Here is a 13,890-nt window from a genome sequence, read left to right as displayed (position 1 = left end):
AATGCTTTGAACAAGAATTGGCGATACGGTCTACTACTACAGACCAAAGTAAATGGCTTTTTCTCAAGTAATTTTCAACATGTACCAAAAGAAAAAGTATTGTGTGATACAAAACAGCACACAGTCACAATTTGTCCCTATCCGAAATCGAGGTTCACCAGGGTAAAAATCTAAGCTGCAGTCTGTTTTCTCTTCATTTTAATGATTTTCAGAGTTACTTAGGAATACAAAATGTCCAGTGTATAAATCTCAATGACCCAACGAATGATGAAACCTCGCTTAAACTGTTGCTTTTGCTTTATACAGACGACATATTTTCTAGTAACCAGCATTATTTTCAACATAGCCAGAATATATTTTATTATTAATATGGCCAATAGAAGTTAGTTGTAACCATAGTAAAAAATCGTTTACGGTTCTCAAAACGACGCTAACTTCATTTTTAAATTAAGAGATGAACGAATGGTAATAACAAAAATTATCATTATGTAGGAGTAATATTCTCAAGTAACGGGTCTTTTCTAAGAGCCGGGGCCTCCATGGTCGAGTGGGTAAGACCTCTGACTTCAAATAAACTGCGCCTCATCAATGTGGGTTCGAGCCTCACTCTGGGCGTTGAATTCTTCATGTAAGAAAGCCATCCAGTTGGCTTACGGAATGTCGGTGGTTCTACCCCGGTGCCCACTTGTGATGAAATAATGCATAGAGGTGCATCTGGGGTCTTCCTGCATCATCAAAGCTGTAAAGTCCCTGTATGACCTATGGTTGTGTTGGTGCGATGTTCAACCCAACAAATAAATAAATGAATTCCTTACAGCCAAAAATATGTAGTTAAACAAGCTAGTAAATTTATAAAGTAAAGTATCTGTTATTTACAAATCTCCAAAACATTATTACCTACGGATAAAAAGTTAATGGCTATGGAAATATTGATTTGAATGAGCAAATAAATAATGATTTTCTAAACTATAGAACAGACCCCCCCCTCCTCACACACACACACACACACACCAACACACACACACACCTATAATTTTCAAAGTTAATGATAAAAACTTTAATTAAACACATTGATATTGTCGAAAGATTCATTAAGACAGGCAACAGGAGGCTTTCTCAGTCGAAATTTTTGGTTAGGGCAGGTGAATGAGCATAAATTATGTGAATCATACTGGATCCTTACAAACAAGTTAGAAATAAATGAAATAAAAACAAATAAATAATAAGATAAATAAAATAAATAAATAAAAAAAGTTTTAAAAGTTGAGACCTCCTCGTCGTTAGAACTTGTAACGTTTGAGATCATACGACAAACATTCACATCGATAATGGAAATACATGATTTATATTATACTTTTAATAACACTTTACAAGCCTTTAGAAGTTTTTGATGGGATTCAGATTCTTTTTTTTTTTTGCTCTAAAACGCTCGAAATTTGCTCTCCGTTGACCCCGAGAAATATAACTTTTCCGGGAGAACCCCCGTACCCCTACCAGGGTGAGAACCCCCATCCCGCACCTGCCCCTATTTGGACCCGCCCTGGAAAAGAATCCTGGGTCCGCATTAAACACGTTTCCGGTACAATAACTATAAAAAGAAAGCTGATTTTTTTTTCTGGACACGTACACAGCCTGGAGAATAAAATTAAATGTCATTGTTGATGTATGAATATATGCGATATCAGCGATAATAATAATTATCGCAATAACCATCATCGCTTTGCAATTTTTTGTTCATTTTTGCAGGTTTTAACATGATTACATACGTACAATCGGACAAAAACGGTGAAATGAAATGTGTAAAGATATATCTATGCACACTTCGATGCAATTAATTCTAGTATCAAAGACTAACGTAAAGCATATTACACCAGCTGTCATAAGTATTAAAACATGTTTCTCGTTTTTGTTCTTATTTTTCCATCAGTATTTCAATATTTAATATTTCATCATTTATTGAAGTAATAGCATAAATTTTACTATTTTTGGATTATGTAAAAGTGAGGTACTGCTTACATATTTCTTAAAGTTATTCGGAATTTTGATTACAACAAAAAGAAATTATTTACCACTCTTCATGGCAACAGCTGCAAACAGTAACACGATTAGGTTATCCACCGCCACACGTCACTTTATTTTTAAACTATAGATGCATCTACCAGACATAACGAATAATATTTTATTAACCAGGAAGTTTAGGTTTTAAATGTCTTTTCATTTACAATTATTGAACTGTTATAGGGTTAAAGCGATCCGCAATGTGTTGAAACGTGATATTATTGCGCAGTTATTTTAGAATGCAAGGACAAAAATAAATATTTCGGTTTACATTTCACTTTATATAAACAGGTAAATTCAGTAACTTTAACGTTACCAACTTTGCGTTGAAGTGGTTTGTTCGCTTATTACTAAACTGGGTGCTAGTGCACGTGCAGCCTGTTGAAAATTTCCTCTCGTGGGCAGTCTCATTTAAACCGAACCTGCTAAATTCAATATTTTACTCGGTTGTGCACTGTGCTTCATACAAATCATCTTAAAAATTCTTTTTGTATTATTGATAGAATGTCTTGCTATTGAGATATCAAATAAATGGTACGTTTATTTTGTCAATATATCTAAAGATTAAAAATGGGGAAAACACTTTTTAGAGATGAGAAGGGAGACGAATTTCGGCTCCAGAAACAGCCCAAAACATTTGAAACAGTAAGTCAGTAAATCATATATAATAAAGAAGACACACAACTTTAAAATTATTTTCTCAGTAACGGGAGGTAGTTACAGAAAAGTTGCAATTGAACAGTGACTTCAGATCTGACTCTTTGTAAGGCATATTTTCATTCTGTAAATGACTTCTGAAATGAGCCGTGCCATGAGAAAACCAACATAGTGGGTTTGCGACCAGCATGGATCCAGACCAGCCTGCGCATCTGCGCAGTCTGGTCAGGATCCATGCTGTTCGCTTTTAAAGTCTACTACAATTAGAGAAACCGTTAGCGAACAGCATGGATCCTGACCAGACTGCGCGGATGCGCATGCTGGTCTGGATCTATGCTGGTCGCAAAGCCACTATGTTGGTTTTCTCATGGCGCGGCTCAAATTATAAATAAAAATGACATTAAAGTTGTTGAAGGCGTTTGCCCAACTTTAAAATACCACTCTAAAATCCCAGAACTGTTTCCTCAGAATTATAGCAAACGATAAAATAAAATATTCATAATAATTAAAAATTTATGGTTTCCCTGTTGAATCATTTGAAATATACAGAAATCATCTTAGTTCCAATTTGATATCAAGAATTATTCGAATTTTGCACATGCATATTTTGCAATTAGGCCAGTGAGTGACTCACTATGTAGGTATGCCGTCCGCGGTATGAGATACCTCTTTGCAAAGTTACTTTTGGAAGTTGCTTTACAGATGGAAAGACTTTATAGCATTCACAGAAGTGTCAAAACGACGCTTACTTCAATTTTAAATCAGGAGTTGCACGAATCGTGATAGGAAACAATTATCATTATCTAAAAGAGATATTCTCAAGATAAGGATCTTTTTGAAGAGTCGGGACCTCCGTGGCCGAGTGGTTAAAGCCACTGACCTCAAATCACATGCCCCTCATTGGTGTGGGTTCGAGCCTCATTCGGGGCGTTGAATTCTTCATGTGAGAAATCCATCAAATAAATAAAGAAAGCTCTAAGAACCAGAAAATATGTAGTTTAACAAGCTGGTTAATTTATAAAGAAAAATATGTTTTATTTACAAAATTTCAAAATGCTGACCTGCCAGTCGACTTTACAATTGAATTTTACCAAAAATACAGTTGTGCCTATTATTATCAAAAACTTGTTACAGTGAAATCTCATCAAACAAAAGATTTTGTCTTGATGGTAAACACTTGTTTTGTTTCAAACAAATGTTGACAGACAGGCTGAAGTCCACACCTCATTCAAGGTAAGTATTTGTTATAACATATGTTCTCATAGTAAGATTTACATGTAATGTTTGATGCTACTTTATAAAAGAATATGGAAATAAAAGTGAATACTGCATACGTGTACTAAAAGCATCTTCTGACGCAGCAATAACTCTTTTTCCAATCCAAATAAGTAAATTAATACTTTTGAAAACGACTATAATTGTAAATATGATATTTAAATTACATAACATTCAAATTCTGCAATCATATAATTTTATGTATTTTTGTACCTCAGTCCATTCTGAAAAAGTCGCCAAATAAACAAAGCAGGAAAAAATTGCTTTGGTGTTTGTTAATCAGCTCATATTTTATAATAAATTGGTCTTATCTAAACATCAATTTCAAACAGCGTTTTAAAAAGAGACGCTTAGATGATTATTCCAACAATAAGCTGACCATTGACGTAAACATATTACCACAGCGAGGGACTTTATGCAAAAATCTTTTGAAAGATTATAAACAGGTATTAATTAATATATTTCAATTCATGTGATTTTTTTGTTATGTCAGAGATACTTTCAACATCAGATTATTGGAAAATGAAAATGTGCACATAAGAAGGGAAAACCTATTGAAAGCTTTAAATGTATATTAAATGCCCACAAAGATGTGGGCACTTAATTGTTTTCAAAAATAACTTCAAACGGGTTAATTTTCTTTGAACAAACGTAATATTGTACACCGTAGAATAAAATAGAAGAGAACTGAAAACCATAGAATACAATATTATATAAACACTTAATGAGCCATTTATGCCATATCAATAAAAAATAAATGCAATGTTAGAATTTTCAGTACAGAAATAAGGCATGAAAAACTAACATGTAATACAATTAACTAGATATAAAGTACATGTACATTAAAATCAAATAATTAATTTTAAGATAAAATATCTTTCATTGAAACATACTTTGAATTCAAATACTCATCAAACAAAAACAATTAAGCCAATTTTACAGAACTACATATGAAATAAGAAATCACATTGGCCATATACAATGACGTTATATTGATTATACACACAGGTATATCTTGTGTTTACACAGATGCCACAAAATCCACGCACAATATAACTTCATATGACATCAAGGGATACATTTCTACAAAAACAATCAGTCTACAAACTCGACCTACGAGATCTGAAACAATCAAAAAATAGTTGAATAACATCAGAAAATTCCTTTGTCATTTGCAAAATAAATTTGTTCGTTGATATTATTACACATATTATTTAGTTGGACAAATACGTTTGATCTTATAACAGCACAATCATTACAATAGATTTTAAAAAATACTTTCAACTTGGTCATTATTACAAAGTTTACATTTTTTTTATATCTGGAGGTACCTTTTTAAATATTTACCCATTACTATTTGATGCCTATTGGGACATAAACGAAGGGTTGTATATCACTTTCTAACTACAACATCAGGAATAAGTAACAAATGTTTTTTCCTCTCACAAAAAAAAAAAATTAAGCATCGTATGTTTGAATGTTGTATGTCCTGTTCAGTATCTGTGAAATTGCTAAGAATGATGTACATTTGTTAGGCATTGTAACTGAAAATACAAACTTCAAATAGAAGCTATCTATATTATATGTATGTGAAGTTAACTGCATCAGAATACGAGGACTGAAAAAAAATTATTAAAATGTCATTTCCTGAAAAAGAGTTATTAGAGCTGAAAAAAAATGATCCCGGATGAAATATTTGGAAAAAATGGAGACAACTCCGCAAAGACTTTATGATAGGCTTAAGTGACAATTGACCTAGTACCTCATGCAAACTACCCACTTTTTACCTCTAATCATGAAAAAAGCATGCATACTTGCCACATGAATTAGCAACCTGAATAAAAAACTATGTAAAGATCAAATAATTGATTGCCCTGGGGAAAGTAGGACATTTTTTATGGTGAAATTTTCAACAAACAGACGATTTTTTTAAAAAAGTCAAAACCCACAGAATTTCACAAGGTGAAATATGTTGAAAAGGCTACTGCTGGAAAGAGAACAATCTCAACTACCCATGCGTATGCGTCAAAGTATGGGAAAAATATCTAGAAATATGAGAAAATCGAAGAAATTAATTTCAAGACTGTTAGATGCATAACTGTGTAATCATACATGGCATTTATCATAAATAGGTTACTTATCCTTCGCACTGATATAACACAGGCAGGATTAGGATTAAGAAACGGTGGTCACTCAACAATTTCACCATATAATTAGATTGTTTCCCTTGCGTAAAGAAGGCTTAGGGTAAATCTCTACATTTGTATTTTTGTGATATTTTTAAAACGAAATGTGGTCGTAGAATAATTCTTTGGTGGTTTAGTTTTGCTGAAATTTATTTATGGAATTCACAATATCATTGTTTAAAAGTTTAACATTTAAGATATTAGTAAAAATGTATAATTATATTGCGTCACAAGATATATTAAGGAAATTGTATAATGAGGAACTATTTTTCATATCACATTATATTATGTATAAACATGATAAAATGCGTGATTTGAAAACGATATACACAACAATAACAACAACAATAAAGTCAGTTGTTTCTTATCAGAGACCTATGGATTTTCGTAGATCTCGTCTGTTTCGAGGACGCTTTCATAATTTTCTTCTTCCTCAAATCCTTTGTTTGTTTCCTCAGTCAGATATTTGCGGTTGACTTTTCCGGTTTGAAGCGATGGTATCTCAACTTTGGCCTTTCTCTTACGATCCACTAATCATAGGAAAGAAAAGAATTGATATTTAAACTCTCATTAATATAACTATATATAATTTACATATATTTGTTATCAGTATGGACGCATCGATTATACACTCAAAACTTTGGAACGAAATATATTTTAAGTCAATAGAGACACGCCAACAGTACACTGAAAACGTTTGTGAACGAAATATTTTGTAATTAAAACGGACATGCCGAATGTAAATTAAAAATGTTGTAAACGAAGTATATTGTATACATGTATCCAATTAGGAGACGACGAACGTACATTTAAAACATGGTGAGCCAAATATATTTGTTATCAATACGGACGTATCATGTAGATTCAAAATGTTGCAAAGAAGTACTAAAGAACTGTTCTCTGTCAAGTAAAATATGTTTATTTCGACTAGGAAAGTAAAAGGATTATTAGTCGTACTTGAATATGAAACACTCTGATGTCCAACATTTCTATCTCCGGATGTAGTTCTGGCTGTCTTTTGCTTATTTCGGCTATAAACACAAGAAATAGATTATAATTCATACATTAATTATCTAAAAGAATCTTTAAAACAGTAAAAAGTTGAAAACCACATGTCCCCAAACACGACATAAATGAAAATGCAGCAGACTTGGGCTGATCGACCCTGTCCATGGAAGGTAGTGAAAAAGCAGGCTACCTTGTACCATTCACGTTAACTAGCCCTCCCCCACGGATTGAGAATAACCCAGAATTCACAAACGAAGCACAAAGTAAAATTAAGAAATGTATTCGTGAAATCTTCAATAACAATGTGAGTGCATTTGCATGAAAGCAACATATGGTCCCCATTTAAAATAATGGGTTTGCTTGCATGTTCAACTTAAAAAAGTTAGTGTCACAAAAGGCGACGAAGTTCAGTTCGATATTTGATGTAACCACTTATACAATATGATTTTTATGATAGCCTTTGATCTTGTTTACATTAGATTTCACGCATAAAGCACGTTTTGCTGTGTCATAGTAGATCAGTTTAGTTGACGGCACATGGAAGTTGACTTCCATTTTACATTTACAACTTCAGTAATTCAATAATACCTATTGATAAAATGTGCAGTCATCTATTGGGGACAAACAAAAACAAATCATTTGCGTAGATTTTCACGAATTCAGTCATCCCGTAAAAATAGATAATCTTGCAGAGTGTCTTATTACTGGCAAACCCCATATTACAAGTATATCAATATATATGTTCTGTTTTGATTATATAAAAACAATTGGTTCGTTGTGCTGTTAAAATTAATATGTTTGCAAACTGGTCTCTTTAGATTTTACCGCCTCGGTTGTCTAGTGGAAGAGCGCCCGCTTTGAGCGCGGAAGGTCGTGAGTTCAATCCCTCGACGCGTCATACCAAAGACGTAAAAATGGTACTAGTAGCTTCTTCGCTTGGCGCTCAGCACTGACAGGATAGCTCTAGGACTGGTCAGCTCGGTGTCAGTATAATGTGAATGGATTGGATATCATGTCACGTGTCTACGGCCTGATATTCTATTGAGGCATTACTATGAAATGGGGTATATTAATTGTGCTCAATGCTGTAAGAAGACTCCGTCGTTCATATGACTGAAAATTGTTGAAAAAGACTTTAAACCCGAACGCACACACACACACGCACAAACGCACCCGCACGCACAAACGTACACACACACTCACATACGCACACACACATACACCCACACACACTCACTGTTTAAATTTTGTTGAATATGTACCTTTGAGTTGTTGGAATTATATTTTTTATGCTCTGTTTTTATGTTTAGATTTAATGGTCTATGCTCCCTTTAGCTTCTTAGATTATATGGACAATGCCCTGTTATGCTTTTAAGATTATTTTGATTATACACCGTTGTGTTGTTTATATGGAGTTTGAATCGATGTATTGTTTGCATTACAAAGAATATGAAATGTTGTACTGTTTAGACAACATGGAATATGTAGTTGTGCAGTTTAAATTATATGAAGAGTGTTGTTTACATTTTATGGAGTAAATATGGAGTGAAGGGTTGCGTCTTACTTACCGCTTTATGTAGCAAATCAAACCAAACGCCAGAGACGGTACAACTAAAGAGCAAACAATCAAGACAATACCAACGATAACCAAAGTGTTATCTGTCTGTGAAGGCGCTGCAGAAATCAAAATAAAGAAGGCTTTGTAGGTTGATATAACGAATATAATATAAAAACTTAGTGGTTTAAGCGTTTCTTAATTTCAGTGTACATAGCTTAAACTGATACCTACGAGAAATTTTATCTAAATGTTAGAATGCTGAACTGCATTATACTACCGTATCATTTAAAATAAACTGTATTCATTGGCTACTGTTCACTGGCCAGTACTCAAGAATGTGAAAGATCATAGATTTATAATGATTTTACAATATGAATTATGTGTAATATCTTATAACAAAACTCACATCTGACAAAGGAAGATTTGATAACAAGCCTTGATTAAAAGTTCTTCACGACGATAGTTTTTTTGTTGTTTTCTTTTGCAGTGATAGCATTGTTTAGACTTATAAAGACTGCGTTTGCCAATATGTTGCAATGATAGCATTGTTTAGACTTATAAAGACTGTGTTTGCCAATATGTTTTATTCGATACAAGTATTCACTGAGTAAATTTTGACGTCGTAACTATTTCAACAGTCAAAATAGAGAAAATATTTACAAGTTCTGTGATACAGTTTGAACGTGGAAACAGACGAACAATACAGCTACTAATTATCGCCTAAAAAAGGCCTACAAATATGTGCCGATGATATTTTTATGTTTTATTATCTCATTTATATGGGGCGTTTAACATTTTTATATATTATATGTTGTAATCAGAACGGGTTTGGTAGGCTATTTGTTTTACTGAGTCATACTAATTCGGAAAACAATAATACTGACATCACGGATCCATATATAACTTCAAAAATGTCTTAGTTAAGGTAACATTTAAATAAAAACCTAACATAAACTTTTGGAAAAGTCGATCATTTCACGGTCAAAGTATTTTGACACTGACATTCTTATGAGAAAACATTAAATTCCATATATTGCATTATAATGTCTAAAATGATGTCAAATTAGGGCGTATCTCATCCATATAAAAGAGTTTAGAAATTGTTTTTGTTTACGACTTGAATACATCAAACAGTAAGTCTATAAAATGTTAAATACCTGTTGCTTTGTACATTATACAGGAGTGCGGTGGGCTACAAGTACCGCAAGTCAGGCTGCAGCATTGGCAACTGTCATGGCACTTTTGATTACATGAATTTCCCCAAAAGCCGTCCTCGCATAAAGTGCATCGTCCTTCAGACATATGACATTCCAGGCATTGCTCTGATCTACATTTAATGTCACAGCTTTCGCCCCAGTAACCCGGTCGGCATTTGGTACATGAATGGCTGTCATCCAAACCTTGGCATGTCTCACAGTTTTCCTCTATGCATGTACTGCTACAGTTAACACCCTTGTGGCCGGGTCTGCAACTGGAACACTTTCCTGTATACCTGTTGCATTGACCTGCACAGATTGTAGGACACTCTTTTTCGCAGAAACTACCCCAGTAACCAATTATGCACGCGCTGCAACTTCCATACGTTTTGCTGCAATATTGACATCCCTCTCCCATCGCGCATTTTTTCTCACAAAAACTTCCCCACCATCCATTTTTGCAAGAATAACATGTTCCTGTACTCACTCGGCAATTTCCAGCACAGTTTTAATAGCACCCATTTTCGCAATGTTTTCCCCAGAATCCACTTAAACACGAAGTACAAGTTCCAGTGTTTCTGTCGCAATAACTACAAGTGTCACTTTCATTGCATTTTCTCTCACAAGCCGTTCCCCAGTAACCACTTAAACATGAATTACATATTCCAGTTGCCTTGTGGCAGTTGTTGCAACTGCTATTTAGCATGCATTGTTTCTCACAAGGTGTTCCCCAAAAGCCGTTTACACAACTGGAACATTGAAATCCTTGCTTCCTGTCACACAGCCAATTTGAACAAGAAGAAATCACACACTTTATGTTACAATTTTCTCCTGCAAATCCCTCTGGACATGTCTCACATACACCTGTGGAAATGTCACATATTTTATTGGAACAGTTGTTGGATAGGTAGTTACAGTCTGGTCCCCAAAATCCTGATACACATGCTTTACAAATACCTGTACATTTTACAGTTATTAGTATTACACATCTTCGAACAGTCACTTCCCCATAAACCATATGGGCAAAACAAACACGTTCCACGAGATTTATCACAATTTTCACATTTCCCCGGGCAAATATTTGTACAGTCCGAACCCCAGAATCCCGAACTGCAGTAACTGCAATAACCATTAATTTTGTAACAGCCAATTTGACAGTTGGGACGACGATTTGAACAATCAGAGCCCCAATATCCAGAGCTGCAGGCATTACAATAACCAGAACTTTTATGACATTCATTGTGACAGCTGTTTGGACATTGTTTTTTGCATTTTGGCCCAAACCATCCAATCGTACACACTAAACAGTCTCCAGTCGACTTTGTACAGTCATTATGTCTCCCCCAGGAGACATATTGTTTTTGACCTGTCCGTCCGTCCGTCCGTCCGTCACACTTCGTTTCCGAGCAATAACTGGAGAACCATTTGACCTAGAACCTTCAAACTTCAAAGGGTTGTAGGACTGATGGAGTAGACGACCCCTATTGTTTTTGGGGTCACTCCATCAAAGGTCAAGGTCACAGCGGCCTGAACATTGAAAACCATTTCCGATCAATAACTAGAGAACCACTTAACCCAGAATATTGAAACTTCATAGGATGATTGGTCATGAAGAGTGAATGACCCCTATTTATGTTGGGGTCACTCCGTCAAAGGTCAAGGTCACAGGGGCCTGAACATTGAAAACCATTTCCAATCAATAACTAGAGAACCACGTGACCCAGAATGTTGAAACTTGATAGGATGATTGATCATGAAGAGTAGACGACTCCTATTGTTTTTGGGGTCACTCCGTCAAAGGTCAAGGTCACAGGGGCCTGAACATTGAAAACCATTTCTGATCAATAACTAGAGAACCACTTGACCCAGAATGTTAAAACTTCATAGGATGATTGTACATGCAAAGTAGATGACCCCTATCGATTTTGGGGTCACTCCATTAAAGGTCAAGGTCACAGGGGCCTGAACATTGAAAACCATTTCCGGTCAGTAACTTGAGAACCACTTTACCCAGAATGTTGAAACTTAATAGGATGATTGGTCATAAAGAGTAGATGACCCCTAACGATTTTGGGTTCACTCTGTGAAAGGTCAAGGTCACAGGGGCCTGAACATTGAAAACCATTTCCGGTGGTCAGTAACTTGAGAACCACTTTACCCAGAATGATGAAACTTCGTAGGATGATTGGTCATGCAGAGTAGATGAACCCTAAAGATTTTAAGGTCACTCTGTTAAAGGTCAAGGCCACAGGGGCCTGAACATGGAAAACCATTTCCAATCAATAACTTGAGAACCTCTCGACCCAGAATGTTGAAACTTCATAGGATGATTGTTCATGCAGAGTAAATGACCCTTCTTGTTTTTGGGGTCACTCCGTTAAAGGTCAAGGTCACAGGGGCCTGAACATTGATAACCAGTTCGGATCAATAACTTGAGAACCATTGACCCAGAATGTTGAAACTTCATAGGATGATTAAACATGCAGAGTAGATGACCCCTATTGATTTTTGGGTCAGTCTAATAAAGGTCAAGGTCACAGTGGCCTGTTCATGTAAAATCAATTTTTGGAAATAACTTGAGAACCACTTGACCTACAATGTTGAAACTTAATAGGATGATTGGACATGCAGAGTAGATGACCCCTATTTATTTTGAGGTCACTTGATCAAAGGTCAAGGTCACAGGAGCCTGAACAGTGACTTGAGAACCACTAGGCCACTAGTGTTGAAATTTAGCGGGATGACTGGACATGCCAAGTAGATGATCCCTATTGCAGCCAACCATCAGTGTCTCTTTGATTTTCGCTCCTGACCCCTATTGACTTCGTGCCTATAGGACTTTGCATAGGGGGAGACATGCGCTTTTTTACAAAAGCATTTTCTAGTTTCTGTTGCAACCTGTCTCAATGGAGCATGGGATGCTGCAGTTGGTCCCATACCAACCATTTTACATGTTGAACATATATCCGTAGTTTTTGAACAGCAGACACAATTGTGATTTGGTATATTGCAAGAATCGCCATACCAACCAGCGTAACACGAGGAGCATTTAATTTGAACTATTAACTGCCAAAATTCTGGAATGGTTCTAAAACGGAATTCTATAGCAACGCGGGTTTTGTTAATTAATATCTACTTCTATTTGCATTGCTTTCTCTAGAACGAGTGATCCTAGTACTGTAGTATGTCATGGTTCCTGTGTTTAGCAAAACTATTACAAGATGTTTATAGGGTTGCCCTGTTTTAGAATAAACTTAAACTTAATGTCATATGTTAAAGATGGTGCAAATATTAAGGATGATTAAGTGATCGCTGTAGGTAAGGGTACTACCTTTAATGTAAAGGAAAAGAATAGCTATTTTAGTATATAATTCCCAATGTTGACAAATGTGCAGAAATATCACACTCTCAGTAGACCGAAACGCGATCTTTTGTTGTGAAATGACACGTGTAAATTCGGACAGGCAATAGCTTAAAAGGTTAACAAGGTTGAATCTAAATCAAGTTGCAATATAACCATGGTTTATTAGTGTTAAACAATTTCAAACTAGACGACGTGTAACTGAAAAATCGTGAACACAAGAAGGTTATTTTTGCATTATTCTTACGATTGGTCTTATTACATAAAATGATTCAGCTAAAATGAGGTCAAGGTCACGTTCCTGTTACAGACTGGTTTCACTGATATTTTATGAACGTTCGTTTAAATCTAATTGCTTCTGAATACAGTAAGATAATAGGAAAGGATAGATTTCTCTGAAGCACAGAGCACCACAAACACAGCCTCAGAGCCACGCAATTGCAAAGTAGGCCAACAACAAAAAGAAAAGGAAAAATATTACAGACGGGTTGCTTCAAAAATCCAACAAGCACATTTCAATTTTATGCAAAATATAGATAGAGGGGGTGTAAGGTGTAAGGGGAAGAAGGGGGGATAGGGTGGGGGTTGAAG

At 35.2% G+C, this 13,890-nt stretch overlaps 1 protein-coding gene across 1 annotated transcript; it reads right to left on the bottom strand.

Moving 5' to 3' along the window:
- Window positions 1-6,231: 6,231 nt before the first annotated feature.
- LOC128558482 (scavenger receptor class F member 1-like) lies at window positions 6,232-10,894 on the bottom strand. Its single transcript, XM_053547924.1, has 4 exons — window positions 9,900-10,894; window positions 8,753-8,858; window positions 7,134-7,207; window positions 6,232-6,706 (listed from the first exon to the last, which is right to left on the bottom strand). Exons 1-4 carry the CDS (start codon window positions 10,354-10,356, stop codon window positions 6,552-6,554), a joined length of 792 nt encoding a protein of 263 aa, XP_053403899.1. The 5' UTR covers window positions 10,357-10,894; the 3' UTR covers window positions 6,232-6,551.
- Window positions 10,895-13,890: the final 2,996 nt, after the last annotated feature.

This window comes from Mercenaria mercenaria, chromosome 7 (genome assembly GCF_021730395.1).
Source record: "Mercenaria mercenaria strain notata chromosome 7, MADL_Memer_1, whole genome shotgun sequence".
Taxonomy (NCBI): Eukaryota; Metazoa; Mollusca; class Bivalvia; order Venerida; family Veneridae; genus Mercenaria; species Mercenaria mercenaria.
This window is presented reverse-complemented; position numbering and strand designations above follow the sequence as displayed.